Source organism: Centruroides sculpturatus, unplaced genomic scaffold, assembly GCF_000671375.1.
Source record: "Centruroides sculpturatus isolate CEXI.00-Female unplaced genomic scaffold, Cexi_2.0 scaffold341, whole genome shotgun sequence".
NCBI lineage: Eukaryota > Metazoa > Arthropoda > Arachnida > Scorpiones > Buthidae > Centruroides > Centruroides sculpturatus.
This window is the reverse complement of record NW_019384623.1, coordinates 499,857-522,482: the sequence shown is the minus strand read 5'-3', so window position 1 is coordinate 522,482 and position 22,626 is coordinate 499,857. Positions and strand designations below refer to the sequence as shown.

General features: G+C 29.0%; 1 protein-coding gene across 1 annotated transcript in view; it reads left to right on the top strand.

Moving 5' to 3' along the window:
* The window catches only part of LOC111625545 (hemocytin-like), a 47,759-nt gene continuing 25,133 nt past the window's right edge, over positions 1–22,626 (top strand). Inside the window, exons 1-7 of the mRNA XM_023368709.1 lie at positions 1–185; positions 5,271–5,296; positions 12,290–12,458; positions 15,009–15,116; positions 18,027–18,227; positions 20,817–20,920; positions 21,666–21,788. Of these exons, the coding sequence (XP_023224477.1) occupies positions 143–185; positions 5,271–5,296; positions 12,290–12,458; positions 15,009–15,116; positions 18,027–18,227; positions 20,817–20,920; positions 21,666–21,788 (774 nt within the window). The 5' untranslated portion in view covers positions 1–142. The remainder of the gene's footprint in view (positions 186–5,270; positions 5,297–12,289; positions 12,459–15,008; positions 15,117–18,026; positions 18,228–20,816; positions 20,921–21,665; positions 21,789–22,626) is intronic.

Sequence of the window (22,626 nt, the reverse complement as noted above, 5' to 3'; positions counted from 1 at the left end):
TTGTTTTTGTGTAGATTTCAACTGTCCAGCTGGTACAATTTATCAGCATTGCCATGATGCATGTCCTCAAACTTGTCATAATGATTCTCTACCAATAGATTGTCATAAACTAAAAATTGATGGCTGTTTTTGTCCAGAGAATATGGTGTTTAAAAATGGATCATGCACAGAAAAATTATATTGCAGTAAGTATTTACATTTTGTCTATTTTAAAAATTTATGATTTGAAAACTTACTACAGTAATTTTAGAATTTTCATTTCATTTTTTATAAAGTGTTTTGACTATCCTATTGCATAATTATTTAATGTATTAATTAAATAACCATAAATTAAATGTAAATTTGTTTAATATTAAAAGAAGAGATTATAAGTTATTTGTTTAAATGTAAAAATTATTTAGATCTATATTAATTTTATATATTTTTATTAATTATTTTAAAAAGTGAATCTAAATGAATCTAAACCTGAAAATGAAAAATACAGAGAAACTTGAAAATGTAAACTGAAAGCCAAATCCAGAAAAATTTTACATTCCTCATGCATAAAATTTCTGGAAAATCAAGTCACGAGATGTTCAGTGGAAATTTTTTCTGGTTACGTAAAATGTAGGTGTTGACCAATCAGATTCCTGGGAATGATGACGTGTTTACAATGTCACTGATGTTGCTGCTGTGCTGCCTGAGACTGAAAACGAGAAACCACATGTGTGCATTTTTATAATATTATATTCATGGATAAAAAGTGACATGATTTTAGTTTTAGTAGATCTATACTACCATGTTAATAAATTTTTTTTAAAATACTTAAGAGTTAAATCAAAACAATTGTCATTTAAAATGAAATCAAAATTTAACTTTTATTCAATCAAATTTGCAATGAAATATTCTGTGTAAAAAAAATTACAGAGCTGTAATAAAAGACACTTGGCAACCCTAGGCCTTAAAAAGAACACTGGAATGGAAAACTTTACTTACTCATAGTAATATTGCTAATCATGCAGACAAAGTTCTTTAATCTGGCTTCCACTGAAACCAAGCTGCTTGCAAGCCATAAACAGCTTCCTCACCCAAATCTTACGCTTCTTCTGTTGTTGCTGAAGCATCACACATACAGTTAAAATTGAGTAATGTGTAATTGGTAATCAAGAACCATGAAAGAATCCATGTTTAGCTTGAATTGGCAGGAGCCAGAATGAATGTAGAAGTAGCACTGCTACTAATGTGAACTGACACTAGATAGCAAAGAAGTTTGTAATTTTTTTCATTCCATTTTTCTTTTTTTTACATGGGAAACATTGAATTCACACTGAATGGAAAATTTCCATATTATTGGTAGTAAGCTTTTTTTCTGTAAGTGTGACCCCAGCTTTATTAACACTAGCAACTGAATTGGCAGCATTTGGTATGAGAATCATCCCAAACTCTGTCAGTTCAGCTCCATATATTCAAAAGTTGTAAAACCTTCAATACCAAAGAGAGTAAAACTAGTTTAATAAATTTTACTGTAATGTTATCAATTTTTAAAAAGTATTTTTACAATATGGAAGAACAGATTTTGAAGTAATTTAAGAGAAAAGTGTTATTAAAATTTTAGAACATTGTTTGCAGAAATTTTGATGTATATCAATTAGTACTTATGTTCTCTTATTGGTAAATATAAATTGAATATTTTAGTATTCTATTAATCTATCAGTTAAGACAAGAGTTGTGCTAAATTTTCAGATTTTAATCTAATTTATAAACATAAAAAAAGATACAAAGTTCCAAACATATTGAATTCCTTCCTGTTAACTGTGTGGAAATAACTCATTAAATAACATTTTAATATTTTATATTCAAAAATTAATTATCCACTCTTATTTGTTATTTATATGGTTTATTTTGTAATAATTTTATACTATTCATAAAATATTATACAGTGGGTGATCAGTTAACGAGCATAATCCATTCCAAGACTTTGTTTGCTATCCAAATTGTTCATTAACCGATTATCGATTTACCACAGGTTTCTATGGGAATTTGATTAATTCATTCTGGAGACTCCCAAAAAGTAAAAAATACACACTTTCTTACTATGTTTATATGTATGTAATAATAAAAATACATATACAGTCGACCCCCCGTATAACACAGCAGATACGTTTCGGTTTTAATGAATCCATTTTCTATGAGTCCAGCCAATCACAGCTCGGCACGTATGCAGTTTATGGACTACGGCTGTTTGAAAGGTTTCTTCCATAAAATTAATCGAATCTAGATTAATTTGACTCAACATTTCCAAAATACATATAATTTTTTAGGAATAATCCATATAAACTATGCTATAAACAAAAAATTGTAGGATTACTTACCGAGCATGAATCGTTCGACTACACCATTGCTTAAGCTTTGTTTTCGTCGCAGAGCAGCACATCAAACGGGTGCATTTTCTGATAAGTTATTTTTCTGTGAAAAATTCTATGGAGCTTGTCATCGAATGACACTCGCGTGCTTCCTGATAAATTATTTTTTTTGCTGAACTTTGGAGACATCATTAATATAAATATAATTTTTATGGATGTTAAATAATAAATGGTTTTTAGTGTTCAAATTTTAGGGACAAAGAACTAGACTTTATTGTTTTACTGTTGAGCTTTTATTTTTCACGTGTCTTCATTTACACACAAGACAAAGGAAAGGAGAGGGGTCTGACACAAAGGGTTCTGGTTTTTATACATACAGCCAGAGCGCCCTCTGTGGGGAAATATCCACAAATAAGTATCATAATTAAAAAACATTAAAATTATTTAAATTAAAACAGTAACAGCAATATTAATAGTAGTAGTAACAATAATAATAATCTTCTTCCCTTTTTTTTTTACTTTCTCAACATTTAGTAGGTCTGCTGCTCGTTTAAACTCAATGGTTTGTGCAATATCCACTATTGGTCTAGATTCGACCAATCCTGTCGCGACACGAGTCATCGATGACGTTTTAATGAATTATAGGAGTTTTTTTTAGCATGTTTGTATGAATACTGTCACAATTTTTTCGCCGTGATATACAGTAGGAATCTGAACTATAGGAACCCATGTTATAGGGGGGTCGACTGTATGCCCAGTCTTGCATTTGTATTAGTCATGTTTTTTCCGTTTGTGGGAATTAAAGAATCTGTCCAATGTCGATTGCTTTTCTGTCTTATTCATGATTTTTCAGAAGTAATTAATAGCATTGTAATTGTAGAGATCCCTAAGCCTATTAACCTCAATTTGGTTTGGATGCCATTTTAAGTCTGTTGTTCTGACATCCTCCCACTTCTTCAAAAGATCTTTAATAGCAGATATCAGCATTAATCCGCTTTTTCAGAAAAAAACATAAAAGAATTGTTTCTGTCAGAAATATAAAAGGCTGAAATTACAAGGGAAAATTTCAAAGTTTGGGGGCATACTATCCGATCAGTATATACTGAGTTGAACATCGATGTTGACATCTTCCGCACTCTGAAAAGTTTTGAATTGTTGCCTGAAGACAAAGGAAGACCAATCAGTATTCGTTAATTTATGTCACTTCTTTTTGTGTTTGTTCAGTGAAGTGTTCATTATCTGAACATAAAAATCTTTCGCGAAAGTGTTCGTTATTCGATTTGTTCATTAACTGATCACCCACTGTATATAGTTTATTATTTTACTTATATATAATGCATTTGACTTATTCTCTTCTACAATTTAAATACAATTAAATAAAACTGTTGAATATTAAAACAATTAACCAGCTTAATAAGGATAATTTCTGATGTAATATTTGAAATACTGTATATTTCTAAATTCAACACTTGCATCACCGGTGAGTTCTCAGTTGAGTCCCTACATTGAACAATCTGACAATGTTTGCAGAAAAAAAGAAACATTTGCATTGAAAGGGCACTTTTCATGATGGTCGACTTAATTAAGGAGAAGATAACGATTGTCTGTTCTGCTAAATAATTAAATTAACTCACTTATTCGAATAAGTCCTTTTATTCAAATGAACCCTTATCTGTATCATTTTCTTCTATACTGGGTCTTTCAGTTGTAATCAATTTTGGACAAATTCATGGAGATAGTTTGTTTCTGAAAAACAGCTTAATATTTCGATATTGACGAAACTATCCAATATAATTGTGCAATCACATGTTTTATTATATACAGATCTGCCCGCTATTAAAGCATCCATAGCAAGAGTGAATTGATAGTTTCTATAAGCGAAATCTACTTGTTTCATGGATACCATCATGTTAGTCTGTTGAATACTCAACAGTCTTTCAGGTTGTTGAGACCATTGAGCTCAACATTGAAACAGTGCTGATGTCACTAGTCTCAACAGAGAGCTCAGCAGTCCATTTAGAAATGTTTTCTCATCATTGAGTTAACTGTTGAATATAGAAACATACAGATAGTTAAGCTCTTGACAATTCACTTTAAAAAGTGTTTAGAATATATCAACCAAACATTGTTTTAGATTTTTGCTTTTAGTATTTATTCTTAATTATCCTCTGAAAACATCATATTGTCAAAATAAGAATTTAATCTTTCATCATACCACCATATTACAAATTACAGAATTTGATGAGTTAAACATTTTGACAGTTAGAAACTTTAATAATTAGAAATGTAAATTATATTTTATAATCAAATTAATTTTATTGTTCAAATGTTTTTAGTCTATCTCTGACTTGTCTTCCTGTTTAAATATATTTTAATATTAATAACATTCTTCCAATATTTTTGAATTACTTTTGAAAGAAACTTTTGAATTGAACATAGTTGGAATTATATATATATATTTCCAACTATGTTCTTATTTTTTCTTACTCTGTACCTCATACTCATTAAGACTTTTATCATAGTCAATATTTTCCAGACTAATATCACTTTAAATTGGATTCAATAACTGATGAATAAAAACAAGACAACTATTGTTTTATACCATCTTATTAACACAGAAATGATTAAAAAATTACACTTGTTATTTTTTTTAGGAATGCAGTTTTCTTTAGTTATTTATCCTTAAAGAAATATCATGAATAATAATATCTAGAAAGCATTTCATGTTATAAAAATAGGAATGAAAAATGGGATTACCATAATCATCCTTTTGGAAATAAAATAAAAAATTGTTTTTTGTCATAATTATGCATTTTATAGATATGTTTTGTTTTATATTTATTTAAATATATTTTTATTAGAATATACAGTATATAAGAAATTTGATTTTTATAAACTTAATTTTTACAAATTTATCTTAATTTTCAGATACCTGTGATGACAATGGACATTTGGTGAGTTTATTAATTTATTCAAACTCTTTAAGACATTTATCAAACAAACATATTTATTTCATTATCAATAAAAAAATCCAAGAAAATCTTATTTAGTGAAATGCAAAATGCTTAATTTTAATACTAAATCTCAAATATTGTTAATGCAAACTTCATTAGAATGAATTTTTAAAAATATTTTTTTAAAAACTGATTTTTTAATAAAACTAATTATATTAATGGAGATTGAATTTATTGACACTTATTATATTTTGAATAAAGGCTTAATAAAAATTCTAACTCCTTACAATATATAAATTCTCAAATTGAGAAATCTGAATTTAACATTATATTAATGTTTTTGAAGTTTTTTAGTTCATCTACATATGTGTCACTTTACCTTTGTCCAAAAGGAATTGAACAATTTTGTGTAACATCTTTACAATGGTTGTGTAAGCAACAAAATTAGCAACAATTAACTAGTTTATAGGATGTAACTTATAACAGTATATATTCATTAAATTTATTAACTTATTAAAATGATAGATTAATTAATATATTAAAACATTGTGCAATTGATAGAACATAGTATTATAGTAAGTAAACAATATAAATAAAATAAGATCGTAAATAAATTTTAAATATAATTATTCAGATAAAAAAATAAATAAAAAGAAAGTTATTTGCAAATTGATTGCTAAACTATCATATTCAGTTGATTATACAACAACATATTAACTTACTGCTCTGGAATCAGGATTCTAGTCAAGATTATAATTTATAATGGATAATTTGGGTTGATGGTAGTGTTTCCTATCTCTCAGTCATGCTGGTAACTCCATTTTGAGTCAGCTCTTCCATGAAGTGAATAATTTTGTCCTGTTATGCAAGCTGCACTGTATTATTGCCTCAGTAATTAATTAATCAATCAATTTGTTTATCCACAGACTGAAAGCTAGAGCAACATCTTGTCTTCTAATTTATTATTAGTAGATGTATATTGCTAAAGCATAATTAGATTTTTTGCTGTTCTAAGAAACATAGATCTTTGAGTATAACAATGGGTTTTTCATTAAAATACATTTATATATTAAAATATAATTTCCCTTCTGATCAAATACATTTTGACTTTTGTCAACCAATCAAGAGCTCACATTTTTATTTTTTATATTGATTGGATATTTATATTTGTATGAGGGTCATACAGAAAATTATTTTTGGCTATAAAAAATAAAAAAAACAGTAAGGATAGGAAAAAAGTTTTATTAAGTAAATACAGTAGAGCATCGTTTATCCGAAAGTCGGTTATCCGAAACGTCAGTTATCCAAAAGAATTCCAGTTGGCAAATTTAAATTTTCGCTAGTGCTGTGGCGCTGCAATCTTTGGCTATATCTTGGGCTACTCCAATATTTTTTATGTTTGTGTATGTGTTTTAGCTGGCAGCACTGTCACTTTTGTGTGGTGTTTTTCTGAGGACTGTGTCGTGCTGAATCGAACATTTTTGATACTAGATAACTTCTAAAGTATAAATTTTTTTGTTTTTATATTTTTAAATATATTTATTTTGTTTGTAAAAAATAAAGAAATAATTTTTAAAGATACAATAGCTACGATTATTATTTTTAAAAGTTTACATTAGGCTTAACATCGACGAAAAATCAACACGAAGCGACACGCAACGGAGAAAAATTTCAACACGGGATAGGTTAATGTACTTTTTCGTAAATAATCGGTTATCCGAAAAATAAGTTATCCGAACAACCCCAGTCCCCAATTGATTCGGATTAACGACGCTCTACTGTAATACAAGACTAGTTACTTTTCTGCATACAATTACAATTAAAACACTCATCATAGTGCTAATTTTTGGATTCTTTTGTCATAGACTTACACCACCAGTTCTTTCAGCCAATTAGTGACAGCTTCTTTTATCTCTTATCTGTTCCAAAATGTTTCAAATCCACCCAATAACTCTTTATGCTTGAGAAATAATTGAAAGTCATTGGGGGCCAGCTAAAGACTGTATGGTGAGTGATCAAAAACATCCCAGGCAAATTTCTGAAGCACAACTTGAGTGGCTGCAGTAACGTATGATTGTGCATTATCTTTCTTGATTAAACATTATTTTCTTGTACTTGCTTTGTTCATAATGTGATCACACTTCTGTGATTTGTTCATGAATTTCTATAGAACAAACTTTCTTTATGTTTAGAAAACAAATAACACTTTGCATTTGACAGGATTTCTGATTTTTGTACCCATTTTAACCCTTGATAAAATAGTAAAAATAAGCATGCTGCTATTAAACTCCACGTGTGCCAAGCTAACACATCACATCAGAGAACAAATCGACCTTGAATTAATGTCAATAATTTACCTGTGCAGAGTGCAATGCACAGATGTTCTTTATTTTCTGCACACCCTTTTTATATATTGATTCTTCAAATATTCAAAGCATTTGGCAATTGTGAGGATCCAGAGGCTGTTATTTTTTTTCAAAAAAGAGAAGCTTTAGAAACTTTTCCTTTTTTCCATCCAATTCCTACAAAATAAGAATGGAAGAATATCAAATATTAACATAACTGTCAACAAGTTACATTGATCCGTGAAATTAGTGCAAATATGTTATAACAGTCGACTGTCAAATCTGAGAAAGTTGATTAATTTAGTTTACAGGAGGAAATCTATAAACAATTGCTAAGAAACAATCATGTCCATGCTACCAAACAAACAGTCACCTGATCAAATTCCCACGCTAAATACCCATATAATGACACCCAACTTTTTTTTTGTTGCGGCGATCAGTCCCTGAGGAGTAGACTTGACTTGGTGAATTGCAACTCTTCACCTTCTTCCCTACTCCCATTCGGATATAGGCCATCTGGAAATTCTTTCAAGTAAATCCATGATTGTTTTACTAATATCAAACAAACAGGATTCGGAACCATTGAGTCACGCGGTATTATACTCTTGATTGTAAACTCTCCCTCTCGATTATTTAGCATTTGAGTTAGGGCTAGTAGTAGTAACTATAGTCTAGGTCAGGCATGGCCAACATATGGCCCGCGGGCCAGATCCAGTCCGTCTAATGAATTTATGTGGCCTGCGATTAATCTTTCAGTATTAGCTACTTAAGTATGAATAGCTCGATGAAAAATTCTGATTCCTAAAAAAAAAAGAAAGAAAAAAGTCAACAACTCACTATGTTTAGAGTTAACCCTCCATTACAAATCTCTTAAGTACAGCATAGAATGTTGATAAAGCATGATAATGTGAAAAATGTATCTGTAATTTCTATGTACAGTACAATTTAGTCTCTACGGGGTGACGCCACAATGAGATCTTGCACCACCTCAAAATCTTCCTAGGGCAGCATCAGGTTCGGCCTGTGAAAAAAGTTTTCTTTGCAATTCAGCCCGGGGGCAAAAACTGTTGGTCACCCCTGGTCTAGGTCATTGACCTCTAGCATAGTAATGCATAGCTATAATTGTATCTGTCATTTGTATATTGTATCTTATGTTTTATTTTCCTATTAAACTTGTTGAATTTTAAATGGTTGCTCTCACTTGTGTATCACAGACGCCCTATCGACTTACTTAATGCAACTTCTCCACTCAACTTTTTGCCCTCTTAGCCATCCAGTGACAAGGTGAGCGGATCCCACTGATCCGTTGCTGTGAAAAGGGGTTTAGAGTTCAATCCCCTTTTCTCTACCTCCTAGTTTCTCACACAATTTAAGTTTTGCATTACTATTAGAAAGGACTGATTTTCAATTCTCCATCACAACAATGTTTGATCTAAAACTATTTTTTTAATTAATTACAGCTAAGAGTTATTTCTTTTATTTTAATTAGCTTTTGTGTTTGCTTGGAATTATTACCATAATTAGTATAAAATGGCATTGTCAAAATAAATGTATTTTATTACATCCATAAACATCTCAAAGCCCAATGTTTTAATAAGATTGAGTTGCTTATAATTTAATTATTAATAATAATGGTAAAGTAACCCAATTCAATATGGCAATCATTTGGCTTATAAATTATTTTGTCTTGAACTGTTACAATATAAACAAATAAAATTTAAATTTAAATGTTTTCATAAATTATAGTGCTGGGNTATTTATTTTGTTTGTAAAAAATAAAGAAATAATTTTTAAAGATACAATAGCTACGATTATTATTTTTAAAAGTTTACATTAGGCTTAACATCGACGAAAAATCAACACGAAGCGACACGCAACGGAGAAAAATTTCAACACGGGATAGGTTAATGTACTTTTTCGTAAATAATCGGTTATCCGAAAAATAAGTTATCCGAACAACCCCAGTCCCCAATTGATTCGGATTAACGACGCTCTACTGTAATACAAGACTAGTTACTTTTCTGCATACAATTACAATTAAAACACTCATCATAGTGCTAATTTTTGGATTCTTTTCTCATAGACTTACACCACCAGTTCTTTCAGCCAATTAGTGACAGCTTCTTTTATCTCTTATCTGTTCCAAAATGTTTCAAATCCACCCAATAACTCTTTATGCTTGAGAAATAATTGAAAGTCATTGGGGGCCAGCTAAAGACTGTATGGTGAGTGATCAAAAACATCCCAGGCAAATTTCTGAAGCACAACTTGAGTGGCTGCAGTAACGTATGATTGTGCATTATCTTTCTTGATTAAACATTATTTTCTTGTACTTGCTTTGTTCATAATGTGATCACACTTCTGTGATTTGTTCATGAATTTCTATAGAACAAACTTTCTTTATGTTTAGAAAACAAATAACACTTTGCATTTGACAGGATTTCTGATTTTTGTACCCATTTTAACCCTTGATAAAATAGTAAAAATAAGCATGCTGCTATTAAACTCCACGTGTGCCAAGCTAACACATCACATCAGAGAACAAATCGACCTTGAATTAATGTCAATAATTTACCTGTGCAGAGTGCAATGCACAGATGTTCTTTATTTTCTGCACACCCTTTTTATATATTGATTCTTCAAATATTCAAAGCATTTGGCAATTGTGAGGATCCAGAGGCTGTTATTTTTTTTCAAAAAAGAGAAGCTTTAGAAACTTTTCCTTTTTTCCATCCAATTCCTACAAAATAAGAATGGAAGAATATCAAATATTAACATAACTGTCAACAAGTTACATTGATCCGTGAAATTAGTGCAAATATGTTATAACAGTCGACTGTCAAATCTGAGAAAGTTGATTAATTTAGTTTACAGGAGGAAATCTATAAACAATTGCTAAGAAACAATCATGTCCATGCTACCAAACAAACAGTCACCTGATCAAATTCCCACGCTAAATACCCATATAATGACACCCAACTTTTTTTTTGTTGCGGCGATCAGTCCCTGAGGAGTAGACTTGACTTGGTGAATTGCAACTCTTCACCTTCTTCCCTACTCCCATTCGGATATAGGCCATCTGGAAATTCTTTCAAGTAAATCCATGATTGTTTTACTAATATCAAACAAACAGGATTCGGAACCATTGAGTCACGCGGTATTATACTCTTGATTGTAAACTCTCCCTCTCGATTATTTAGCATTTGAGTTAGGGCTAGTAGTAGTAACTATAGTCTAGGTCAGGCATGGCCAACATATGGCCCGCGGGCCAGATCCAGTCCGTCTAATGAATTTATGTGGCCTGCGATTAATCTTTCAGTATTAGCTACTTAAGTATGAATAGCTCGATGAAAAATTCTGATTCCTAAAAAAAAAAGAAAGAAAAAAGTCAACAACTCACTATGTTTAGAGTTAACCCTCCATTACAAATCTCTTAAGTACAGCATAGAATGTTGATAAAGCATGATAATGTGAAAAATGTATCTGTAATTTCTATGTACAGTACAATTTAGTCTCTACGGGGTGACGCCACAATGAGATCTTGCACCACCTCAAAATCTTCCTAGGGCAGCATCAGGTTCGGCCTGTGAAAAAAGTTTTCTTTGCAATTCAGCCCGGGGGCAAAAACTGTTGGTCACCCCTGGTCTAGGTCATTGACCTCTAGCATAGTAATGCATAGCTATAATTGTATCTGTCATTTGTATATTGTATCTTATGTTTTATTTTCCTATTAAACTTGTTGAATTTTAAATGGTTGCTCTCACTTGTGTATCACAGACGCCCTATCGACTTACTTAATGCAACTTCTCCACTCAACTTTTTGCCCTCTTAGCCATCCAGTGACAAGGTGAGCGGATCCCACTGATCCGTTGCTGTGAAAAGGGGTTTAGAGTTCAATCCCCTTTTCTCTACCTCCTAGTTTCTCACACAATTTAAGTTTTGCATTACTATTAGAAAGGACTGATTTTCAATTCTCCATCACAACAATGTTTGATCTAAAACTATTTTTTTAATTAATTACAGCTAAGAGTTATTTCTTTTATTTTAATTAGCTTTTGTGTTTGCTTGGAATTATTACCATAATTAGTATAAAATGGCATTGTCAAAATAAATGTATTTTATTACATCCATAAACATCTCAAAGCCCAATGTTTTAATAAGATTGAGTTGCTTATAATTTAATTATTAATAATAATGGTAAAGTAACCCAATTCAATATGGCAATCATTTGGCTTATAAATTATTTTGTCTTGAACTGTTACAATATAAACAAATAAAATTTAAATTTAAATGTTTTCATAAATTATAGTGCTGGGACTAGATTAATTATTTACATCATAAAATAATAGATTAAAAGTTTATATTACAAAAATTTGCTACATAAAATATAGCTATTATTTGATATTGTATTAGTATTATATCATTATTATACTACATTAATATTTTTAATCTAAAGAAGAAGAAATATTTACTATACTTTATTTATTACACTTATATAAGCTTATTTATAATATTGTCCAAAAGTTTTTATTCTTTTAAGTTTACATAAATGATATAATGTCAGAGTAATATAATTAAAGTAATATAAAATTACATAATTTTATTAAAACATATTATAATAATAATAATGTATAAAAATATTTTTTAGCCCGGTGATACTTGGTTTGAAGAAAAATGCACTATATGCACATGTACTGAAAAACTACGAATTGAATGCAGAGAAAAAGTTTGTCCAAACCCACCAATATGTAATGCTGACGAAAAGTTAAAAGAAGTGTCCAGCAATAACAACTCCTGTTGTAGCATGTTTATTTGTCGTTAGTATACTTTAATTGCTTAAGACATTCTATACAGCCATCTGTGGTACTAAAATATTATAAAATTGGCTTTATTATTCAAATACAGTATTAATAAGAAATGCTTTTAGAATTTTACAAACAATAAGGTTTAAATATTTATTATTATTTGTGTATGGTAGATTGGAAGGGATTATTATTTACTTAATTATAGTAATGCTTACAAGGAGAGGGTCAGATGTTCAGATCTTCGATTTGAATGAAACTTGGTGAGCATATAGCCCTAAACAAACAGCTCCTTGTCCAAATAATAGAAGCCACTTCTTAAACATTTCTGAAAAACAGACCTCTGTAAATTGACTGTTTAGTTTATTTTGAAAGCTTTTTGGATATTTTTGCTCATGATTACATATTATGTCACCACAAGTGAATAAGATTCAGATGTTACTGCAGATTGACAGTTTCCTCATGCACTCATGTTGTTACATTTCAAATATAACAATACTACCATATTGATAATAAATACAAAGAAATAAAACTTTTATTTAATGACATAAAAAAGTTAAATCTATAGAGACTTCTTTTTCACTAAACAGGAAATGACATCATGATTTTTTAATATTTTGTTTTATAAGTGTTAAATTGTCCATAACATTAACAATATGTTAATGATATGGTAAAATAATAGAATAATTTTGTTACACAAAAAAAAATCTAAAATTGTGAAGGCTTGAGCCAACATCATATAGCGCTAGCATCTTATCCACTCAAGTATTGCTTTTCCAAGGATATGTGAAACTTTTAAACACATAAACTAAATACTCAATTTTCAGAGACTCATTTTTTCAGAAATGCTCAAGAAGTAGGTCCTATTATAAATAATAACAACTGAAAGCCCGAGAAATATACAATAAATCACCAAACGATCGCCTTAATATCGGGCTATAATATGGCTAATTAAATGATTAGTATAAAGTAATTTGACATTAGAGGTAGACGTTAGGCATTATCTCTTAATTAAATTAATTATTAAATAAATTTAGAACCTTCTGGAATAAAATAACTGGCCCAGGACTAGGCTTGAACCCGCAACCTCTGCTTGCCATGCGGTGCACTTGCCAGTTACGCCACTCGGACCCGAGCGAGTCTTCGCTTCCATAAGTATATTAGATTAGATATAACCTTACTTGGTTAAATACATCACAACTGGGGACGACTTCATCACCCACGACCCCAACAGCACTCAGCCAGCTAACGTAATACCCGGCGAGGTATATATATATATATATAATAACAACTCAAAGCCCGAGAAATATACAATAAATCACCAAACGATCGCCTTAATATTGGGCTATAATATGGCTAATTGAATGATTAGTATAAAGTAATTTGACATTAGAGGTAGACTTTAGGCACTATCTCTTAAGTAAATTAATAATTATAATTAAATAAATAAATTATTAAATAATATGTCAAATTACTTTATACTAATCATTTAATTAGCCATATTATAGTCCGATATTAAGGTGATCGTTTGGTGATTTATTGTGGGTCCTATTATTTGGACAACATGCTGTTTGTGATTAAGGCTGCATGCTTATCAAGTTTCATTCAAATAAGAGACCTGATTGATCCTCTCCATGTTAATACAGCAATGCAAGACTAAATTGGATTCAAGAAATGTTTTCATTCATATTTTATTTGTTTGTAAATAGGTAAACTTACTATAAAATTTATCATAATACTGAATTTAAAAAGGTAATTAAAAAATAGAAATCAAAATTATCAGAAAATGTATATTTAGCCTGTCTATGACTGGTATGTATTATGTTCAAGCAGAATTGCCAATTGTGACTTAAAATTGAATTTTCCAACTGGCACAGATTAACTGTAGAGATGCCAAAGGAAACATCTATTTTGAGTACTAAATTTTTTATGTATGCTTCTAAGTAATCTTTTGTGAATTTTGTGAATGATTTCTGTCAGGATATTATTTTTTTTAAATTTACAATAATGCAGTTTAATCAAGCAACAAAAAGAATTATTATAGTGCCTTTCTTGTCTAAATTAAACTATAAGTATAATGATAGCTTCCTATAGCTAGACTTATTATACTGTTATGAATACAGATGAACTATGAAGTCAGTATATCACTTTTTTATCATTGGAAACCACAAAGGAAATGTTAAAGAATGATATACTGACTTCATAGCTTATCTGTAGATTTATTACACCATAAACTATCATTAAGTTTATATTGTAAGGACAATTATTGTTGTATAATTAGTATAGTAAATGGATGATGGAAAAACAAGCATTTTTGAGAATCCTTTGAAAGTTAATTTTTCTTACAGCCTAAGTAATAAAAATAAAACATACTATAATATTATTAACGTTAATATAATTATTTTTCTCTACATTGAGAGTGATTTATATAAATTATACATGCTAATAATAAATTTTACATATGATAAATCTATAAAATACAAAATATATGTACAATTATATTAAATGACTTTAAAATTAAAGTGTATATTTTCTAACAATTACAGAATATTTTTTATATTCCAGAGAAAGCCCTATCACAAGTATCATGTCCTGCTACTGAAGTACCAACGTGTAAGAGAGGAGAATCAGCAAAACTAATAACAGAAGGAAACTGTCCAAATTATACCTGTGGTAAAAACATTTATTTATTTTTCCAAAAGAGTTTTTAATAATCTGATTGAGTTTCATAAATAAATGTGAGGACTTCCATGATGACTTATAACAGACTCACTATTGTTAAACATTGTGATCAACACCCCCTATTTAAAGAAAAGTTGTCATTCAGAATGGCAATAAGATATGAATTACATATGTGAGTGGTGACATTAGACACTGAGGCAAGAACTCCATTTACAATTGACACCTGTTCATTAGAATACAAAAGAAATCTTACAAAAGTTAGGAGATCCCTTTTTCTTAAAAGTAATTTGATGGGATACACAGTAAGTCCTGATGATAATGATGTTTTTGGGATACAATGTCTCAGTACTACAAGCTTCCTAGGGCTCATTGCTTCTTCTCATCTGTTGATGAGAAGGAGCAATGGTGTTTTGAATAGATAATGCACTGATACAAAAATTGAGTTGAAGGAATTAACACACTGTCTGTCACTTGTACATATCACTTGATCAAAAATTGGACTGTCATGATGGAAAAAGCCCCCATGTCCTTGGTTTTGTGATTTTTAAAGGTTTCATATCTCTGACCGGACATTCTAGTTAGTCATGATATCCCACTTCCCCTTTTTCAATTGGCTCCTAGTTTGTTGCCAGGGCTATTAAAGACCAAATTCAGAGATCAGACACTTGTTGGAGATGGTTATTGTATTGCTATGATTTCCACCCATAATTCATACATAGTTAAGCATTTTTACCCCCATTATAAATATTGCTAGCTATACTCACATGACATTTTGTCACATTAAACATTTTATTTTGCTATTTTTGTGATCGTCAGAGGAAAGGTTGAATTCCCATTCTAGTCTCTCAAAAAACCTTTCTTTCAATTTTTTACTGACTAAGATTAGTTTTTTACATAAAATAATTTTCTTCTTTAAAAGAAATTTTGGTCATGGTTTCACCACAATTTTTAATCTCTTGTTAATGTGAGAAATAATAATAAAATGATGCAGTAAAATAATAATGTTACAAATAAAAACTAAACTAAAATTTTGAAGAATTGAACCTACATCATCTAGCACCAGTGCTTAGCGTCTTATTCACTCAGCTTTTGCCACTCTTGGATATGAAACTTCCAAAGACTTATAAGGTAAACGATAAATTTTCAGAGGCTCAATTTTTGGAAATGCTTGAGAAGTGGGTCCTGTTATTTGGATGATGAGCTGTTTGTGTTTAGGGCTATGTGTTCACTAAATTTAATTCGAATCAGAGACCTGGATGTCTGGCGTTCCCTTGCTAGCAATAGGAATAATTTTTTTTAATGAATAATTCTGAACAACACATTTGATCACAATGTTTAAACAGTATTTCACATGTTCTGTTGTGTCAAAATTTTTGTTTTATTCTACTGAAAAAAGTCAGTCACCCCAAAAAATTCCCCAAAATTTTTGTTGGTCAATAAAATATCCCAATCCAGAAATTCAAGGTGGCATTGCACAAAACTATCTTCAGTTCTCAATGTAACTTCCTACTTTTCATCCCGAACTTGCTGTGTGACGTCGTGAAATCACTAGATGTCTAGTGTATGAGACTCCTTGTATTGTATTATAAGGAAGCTCAACATTTTGCTGTTTTTCCTGAAGTGTGATTTATGATTCAATTTCACACTGAATGTCAAAACAAGCAGACTAGGATTTTATTGCCACTTTCTATCACCAGTATTATATTTTTATCGCCACCTTAATACTTTAATGAAAGTATCGCCAAGTGGCAATTTTGGCCCTCTATAGTATGACCTCTGCAAATGCTAACCATTTTCACTCGGTTAAAATGGTTGAAAACATTAACATTTTGGTTATTTTAAGAAATATATTGCTGTAATTTAAATGTTTTATATCTTTATTGTGCATTTTTCTTAATTCAGTTGTTTTTATTATTCCATAGAAAGTACAAAATACAGGATATCCTTTTAAAAATGGACAAAAACATTTGCTTTTTAAAGTGGTGTTTGTTTTGCTGATTTTTTGGTTATTGAGTTAGAAATTTTATAGCACAGGATATACTGATAAACTTGAATCAGCAAATGCACAGGTTTCAACAAACTTCAAGAAATTGAATTGAGGCAAAGCAATGCAATAATAAGTGCCACCCATAAGTGTCTGACATGACTTCTTGGTCAATAAAATAACTTACTGAGTCATATCAGCCATATAGAAATGACCACAAAAACATCTTTATTTTTTTAAAAAAAATAAAAAAAGACAAATGAACAAAGAACATAAATCACTAACTAGATTATTTATTTCAGTTTCATTAATCAAAGTAGTTAATTTTACTTCAATTCCAAGGATTATTTTAATTCAAACTAGCTTGATAATTAATATGTTAAAGGAAGTTCATTCCTTTAACTTGCCTGTTAGAAACATTGCACCATCATCATAGGATTTTTCTAGTCAGGAAGGCATCCTGAAAGACATCTTTAGTGTGTTTCTTGGCTGAGAGATGACTCTTCTATGCTCTCCAACTCAACTTTCTCATCTCTTCTCAACATGTTGATGCCAGATTTGGATTCCATTAAAAGAATTCTCATTATCAATAACCACATTGGATTGTGTTAGGTGATAAAACTGATGATCTAAGGGCTTGTTTATAGCTCAACTTCTCTTGTACCTGACATATAGCTTTCCATATCTTGCTGGATGCTATAGCTAACGTCTCATAAATGCTGGTAGAATAATGAGTAGTGGAATAATAATGAAAGTGTTTTTTTTATTTTATTCTGCTTTTATATAAATGAAAATAATGTGTTGTTGTTTAACGAAATATGTATTTCAAATTTTATATTTTAAATAACATAATTATTGATTAAAATCTGTAATTCCTTATTTTCTAAATTATAATATTACATTTTATATTTTTATAGTTTGTGAGCCAGTTTTGTGTCCTCCCATTACAAAACCAAATAATTTAAAACCTGGACAGACAACAGAAATTATTAAATCTGAATGTTGTCCTGAAATTCAAATTATATGCAAGAATGAACTCTGCCCACCAGTAATTTCATGTCCTTCTCATTTAGAATTAAAACAATATGATGATGAATGTTGTCCTATATACCAGTGTGGTAAGTTTTATCTTATACTTTATCTGTACTTAAACTGTAATTAATTAAAAGAACAATTACTATAATAATTTCTATTTTTTTTAGTCTGGTATATAAAAAAGCTGGAAAGGGCTCTTGCACAACTTTCCTGGCATTTATAATTTACAAAATTAAAGTTACGTGTAGTGCCATCTGTTATGAGATTTTATCAATTAAAAAATAATTTTTATATTATTAATTATTCTTTTATTATAAAAAGGAAAAGGCTTATTTTTAGAGTAAGAAGGAATGAATTTTTAAAGAAATTGTAAAGGCTAATAATGAGTAAAACTTTCAGTAAATCTGATCCCACTCAAGATATGACATATTATCCCTTCTATCTTCCCACCCTTTTTATCTCTAACTACCAAAGTTTAATAGCATCAATGCCCCATATATAAAAATATCAAAAATTTTGGAACTTGTCAAATTCCAAAATTTTTTATTCATTCAGTCCTGAGATATAATGCAAGATAGATGCCAACATCTATATATATAAAATTGCTTGTCCTGACTGAATGACTCACTCAACTGATTCATCATTGCCCAGAGCAAACTGTTGAACCTAAAGAGGTGAAATTTGGTACACAGTAGGGATTGTAAATTTACCGATTTTTTCATTTACCGGTAATTCGGTAAATGAAAATTAAAATACCGGTTTATCGGTAAATTACCGGTAAATTTTTTTCCTGAAAAATAAAATTAAGGTGATAAAAAATATAAGTAATTTTGATTTCTATTTCACATTTTCTATTTCAAAGGTATAGAATATAAAAAATATAAAAATTAAAGTGTTATTCTAAACAAACTATAATAATAACTTTTAGAAACATAAATAAAATAATACAGAAAAATAAAAATAAAACAGAAATAATATATAGTACCTAATACCATTTTACTGATTACCATTTTTTAAAAAATAACTTCTCAAGAAACTTAAATTATTTAAAGTCTTATCTCCTAATTTTGATCTAATTTTTGTACAAAATAATCCGGGTTAGGTTAAGTTTCTAGACTTTTTCGGACATCATCTTTAAGTAATAAAAATCTTTCCAGCATGTTTAGTAAGCTATTCCACCGGGTTCTACAATCTAAAATTAAAGAAAGTTCTTTTCGTGAGAGTAATGGGGATTCCCCACGAAAATAAGGTTAGAATAATACATATTTTGCACAATCGTAAGGCATAATGTTAGAATCTTGTAATAAATATTTGTATTTAATTATTTTAAACAGTTGTTAGAAGTAAAAAATTTATTTAAGGTACAAATTTTAATGTTATTTTGCAATAATATTGCTTTAATGTCCTGTCATAATGTGGTGTATTCAAAATTGCTATTAATTTAAAAAGTACGTGAAATATTTACGTATTATTATTTTTAAATATTAAAAAAAAGATATTTACTTAATCTTTAAGAAAAACGTTGATTGTAAAGATTTTAAACCTTTAAAAATCTCAAAAAACGGCAGAGCACAAATCACATATGCTAACTAGAGCTTTCTGTACAATTTACAGTGCCTCTCAAACCCAAGAAAGTTTAAATTAAAATTAAACAAAAAATATCTCACATAAAATTAATAATTAGGTATATTGTTGCTTACATTTACTGTTTTTTTTTTCAATGTCCCTTTAGCCCTTTTAAATATCTATAAACACAATATTTTCTACATAAAAATTTCTAGTATGAATTTTTCATTTACCAAATTACCGGTAAATTTTTGAAATTTACCGGTAAGTTTACCGAATGTTTTTTTGTCAATTTATTGGTTAACCGGTAAATCGGTAAACTGGTATACAATCCCTAGTACACAGTTAGGATACATCATGAAAGCGCACACTAAGAAGGAATTTTTAGAAATTCCCCCGTGGGGGAGAGGGAGAGCATTAAGACTTAACCGGAAGAATGGCTTCTACTGTACTATTTTAGATGTGATTTTTTGTTTTTATCTGCGTTTTAGTAGGGTATGCCATGGCAATGCACACTAAGAAGGGATTTTTCGAAATTCCTCCGCGGGCAGGAGAGGGAGAGGATTTAGTCTTCATCGAATACTTAGGTGTATTAAATTAATAACATTTCAGACATTGTTATAAATATTTTTATCTATTTCGATTGTAAAAATGTTTGAACCATTTTAAATTTGAATTTGTTATTGCGTATTGGTTCGATTATAGAACGATTGTAAACGTTCCAGAAAATTGATTAAATTGAAAATAGGTCATTTGATTCTCAGCAGTTCTCATCATTCTCAGTGGTAGGTGTTATAAAACAATTACTATGGTTGTTGAAATACTGAATATAAATGGGGTTTGCTGGCAAAATCCTCTCGGACGAACAGCTAGTATACAATAATTTTGTAAGGGGTTTTTTACATTTTTGGACTCTAGTGTCAAAATATTGAAAATTGCAAAAAGAATCAAGAGGATTCAAAATTTTATCAATTACCATATTTTCCCTATGTTATATTGTAAAATAACCAGAAATTAAAAAATAATTTAAATGTGTATTTAACAATAAATAAAAATTTACATTTTACTAATTAAAACTATAAATAAATCTTTGTTTACATATTTAGAAATTTCAAAAGAAAAAGGTGTTTATACTCATGAATATGGAATTGATGAAACCGGATATGATTTTCTAATACCTTTGGATGAGTTGCAAGTTTCAGTTTATAAGGTATGTTTGTTACAAACATTTTTAACAAGATGTTATTTAATGATGTATTAATATTCAATGGATTACAGTAATTTTCACAGCTATGTGGTTTGAAAGAAAAACTAATTAAATTAAACTTATTCTAAAACTAATGTAAATTCTTTTAGTAGACGTGCTATATATCAACTTTTATGGGATCTGTCAAAACAGATGTTATATTGAATGGTCATAATTTAAAATTTTTCTAATATTTTCTGATTTCAGCAGGAAAATGCTGATTACTTTGTACTGTTTTGTGCTTTCATAAGAAAAATTACAAAACTTAAAAGCTATTATTTTAAATTGTTATTTAAAGTAATTTTAAAAAATAAATCTAAAACCCTAAAGAAATATATCACTACATAAACTTGTTTTTAATAATTGACAATCAGTTAAAACAAAATTAAACAAATAATTGAATAATGTTTACTGTAATAATAATTTCCAGAATAAGAATAGTTCTGTGTTCATTATGAAATAGAACATAAGTATAGAACTGTAAGTATTATTTTCATAATGGATCTTTAGTATACCATGTATGTGAACAAATCAAATTGACAGAATATTAGCAGGCCAAATTATCATCAGACAAGTCCAGATTGTCAGGTGCCAGATTAATAAACTTTTACTCTATTTATTTTAAAATAAAGAGAGAATTTATGTATGAATTTTAATAAACTAGTTATTTATATACATAATTTTGATCATTTCTGATTTTAATCATTAGCCAAATGAAACATGGACAGATGGTTTATGCAGAAACTGTACTTGTAAATATAATCATAAGAAATATGTCGCTCAATGTGCTGTTCAAGAATGCCCTGATATTTATAGTATTCCAGAAAATTTAGTAAGTATAGTTTTATTTTATTAAAGTTTATTACATGATGATAAAATTTAATTACAGTAAAAACTGTAAAAATTATTTTTGATTNGCCCTGATATTTATAGTATTCCAGAAAATTTAGTAAGTATAGTTTTATTTTATTAAAGTTTATTACATGATGATAAAATTTAATTACAGTAAAAACTGTAAAAATTATTTTTGATTATTATTTAACATGCTTGTTTTTTACTTAAATGAAGATTGTTGTAATTCATATATTAGGGCTTATCATACACAGCAATCAAGTATTTGAAACAATTTATTACACTTTGGTTATCAGAAAGAATCTACAATTTAAAATTTACAGTTATTACAAAATTAACTAAAATGCATTTCTTTTTTGGAACTTGGATTCCCTCTTCAATTAGATTATTATTCTACATAAAGCCAATAAATTTTTGTAAAAAATACAGCTATACATTGGTAATATAAAATTAATCCATTTTAAACTACATTTGGTACATTTCCTTTTTACATTTGTTTTTTATCAGTCATACAATTAAGGCTTCTTTAGTCCATATAATACAATAATTTTTTAAAAATTATAAGTTGCTTATAATTTAATTAAAACAGTACTTAAATTTTGTATACTTCATATTATGATTTTAACAAATACATTTAAAATATAAATATATCTCAGGACACATTTTCTTCTTGTACTTTTTATGAAAATGTTTACATTTCACTTTTAATCTTTCAATTTTAAAATATTAATGAAGTTTAAGATACTAATATTCCAATACTTTGTCCATCATTCACAAATAACTCATACTTGGTAATCACCAATTTATATTTTTACTAT